At 42.2% G+C, this 2178-nt stretch overlaps 1 protein-coding gene across 2 annotated transcripts in view; it reads right to left on the bottom strand.

The window, feature by feature from the left end:
* Positions 1 to 2178, bottom strand: part of CHOp24 (transmembrane p24 trafficking protein CHOp24) — a 23377-nt gene extending 21199 nt beyond the window's left edge. For both annotated transcript variants that reach the window (XM_070139227.1, XM_070139229.1), the window contains exon 1: positions 1997 to 2178. In XM_070139227.1, coding sequence (XP_069995328.1) covers positions 1997 to 2132 — 136 coding nt within the window. In that variant the 5' untranslated portion in view covers positions 2133 to 2178. The remainder of the gene's footprint in view (positions 1 to 1996) is intronic.

Below are 2178 nucleotides of genomic sequence, written 5' to 3'. Positions count from 1 at the left end.
ATTCTAATAACTTCCCCAACATGTATGAAGACTACTCAATAATTCTATTATACTTTCCTTGGTATATGTAGTGCAGCTGCCTTAATTACTATTGCTCATATCAAATATTAAAAATGCATGTAACAATAAGTCTTTAAGACTAATAATACAAGAATTGGACTAAAACTATCCATAGTCACGTGGGATTATCTAATTTAACCCACCCGCGCCGGGGTACATTTTGTAGCCAAAATTAAAAAAATCCGGGCAGCTACAAAATCGGCGGGCGGAGCTTCCCCGGAGTCTGTCCGCCCGCCCGGCCGCCCGCCGCTTCTGCCGCGGAGCACGGCTCCGAGACAGCATCGCACTGGCGGGCAGCCCGACACTGTTTATTTTTTCCCTGTGTCCCATATATGTGACACCCGGGACGAATGGGTTTACACACGCACATTTCTGGCTACACCGGTGGCCTGCCTCATTCTTCTCAGTGACAATGACCGATGTGTGTTATTTGTGTTACGGTGGTGTGCTTGACTTTTCTTTAGAAATTTAATGGAAAAACTGAAGAGATCATGAAGGTTTTACAAATTCATGGAATCGTCCTAAATGAAAGAAAGTGTGAAAAGTGCAGTGCAATTTTCTGAACTGTTTCAGCTCTATCTTGCCGTGCATACCGAGGTGAAGAGAATGTTTCCCGGGGGGTGTTGGGGCTGAGCCCCACATCAACCCTCCCCTCAGGCAGTATCCGAAGGGCAAGCCCAGTCACCTTAACTTGGACAGTTCAGTAAATTTTGTGTTGGTTACCGTGTGCACTTGTGCTTTTGTATTCATAACTTTAGTCATTTACTGACACTAAAATCAAGCTGGGCCCACTCTTTAACCCCCCTCCCAAACCTCCGCTTCCCCACGTGTCCCCCAAGATTGTTGGGTGGAGTTGGGACTTATGTCTCTGGTGGGTGCGTCTGCACCGTAAAGAATTACCAAATCCCGTTATTGTTTGAGCAACAATTAACTTCATTTTATTGATATTAATGGGATCTTCAGGAAACTTGGGAATCGCATTTTCATAATTAAATGTCCCTTTTGTTTAATGATTTAATGCATTTGTATTGTGCAGCAATCAGGCTAAAAGTAAACCCAGATTTAACAGCATAATTGCAGATCTTACTTGTATTAGTGAAACATGCCTCCCTTTCTGTATAGTTTCAACAAACACGATTTTTAGCTTTTTTAGTTGTTTTGATATGTTTTGCTGTATAAATCATGCATATTTTTCTCAGATATAAAGTATAAAACCGAGGCTTACACGCTTAATAAACTTTGACATCGGGAAGTACAAGTTATGTCTCTGGTCAAACAGTCAGATGCGTCAGAGAACAAAAGAATTACAGCGTAAAACAGAAAAAGAAATAATATATTCCAAAAAAGAATTGTTTTGAAAATCAGAGGCTGGAAGAAACTGGAATTCTACCTTTTTTTTTTTTACCGTCTCTAGGAGGGTGCGTCACTCTTGGTACCAATTACAAACTCTAGTTTTGGGACTTTATCTCTAAGTACATCACTCTGTATCTTGCTAACAAATACCAACTTGAAAATAAGAAAACTGACTGAGGCATTCAATACATTCCCTAAATATCTGAGCACTGCAGGAGCTGAGGGGTTCGAACACAAACTACTTACCTATCCGAGTTAACAAGTGGTCCATCCGAAGTGGAGATGCAATTCCAAACACAACATTGCCATAGCTAGCTATATACTAGCTAGCAAAATACTCTAGCAAAATACTCGATGATTCAACTACCATCTACCATGACTTAAAATCAACCAGATAACAGGGTCAACAACAGTGGCTACGTCCCTCAATCGTTCGTTTTCCTCATTAATTTCAGATTACACCTACACAACCACAACTTACACCAAAACAAAAGGGGGGGAAAGGCCGACATCTGTCACCCTGAACCACAAGCCGAAACTCAACGAGACGGTATTCATGCCTCGCTTTTCTCCCCTTTCTTACCTAATTTCGTGCCCGTCGTGACTTTCTCGAAGAAGCATTCCTCTGCGTGTGCGTCTATGGTGATGAAATACCCCTCCGTGGCCATAAAGACGGAGGAAATGGCCAAAAACGCCAAAAGATTCCGCATCGTTGTCATGTTGTTGTGAAAGTCCGATTGACACGTCTCCCTCGGCCGTGACGTC

The sequence above is a fragment of the Penaeus vannamei genome, chromosome 25 (assembly GCF_042767895.1).
Source record: "Penaeus vannamei isolate JL-2024 chromosome 25, ASM4276789v1, whole genome shotgun sequence".
Classification (NCBI taxonomy): domain Eukaryota; kingdom Metazoa; phylum Arthropoda; class Malacostraca; order Decapoda; family Penaeidae; genus Penaeus; species Penaeus vannamei.
Note: the sequence above shows the minus strand (reverse complement) of the source record. Positions and strands in the feature narration are given on the sequence as shown.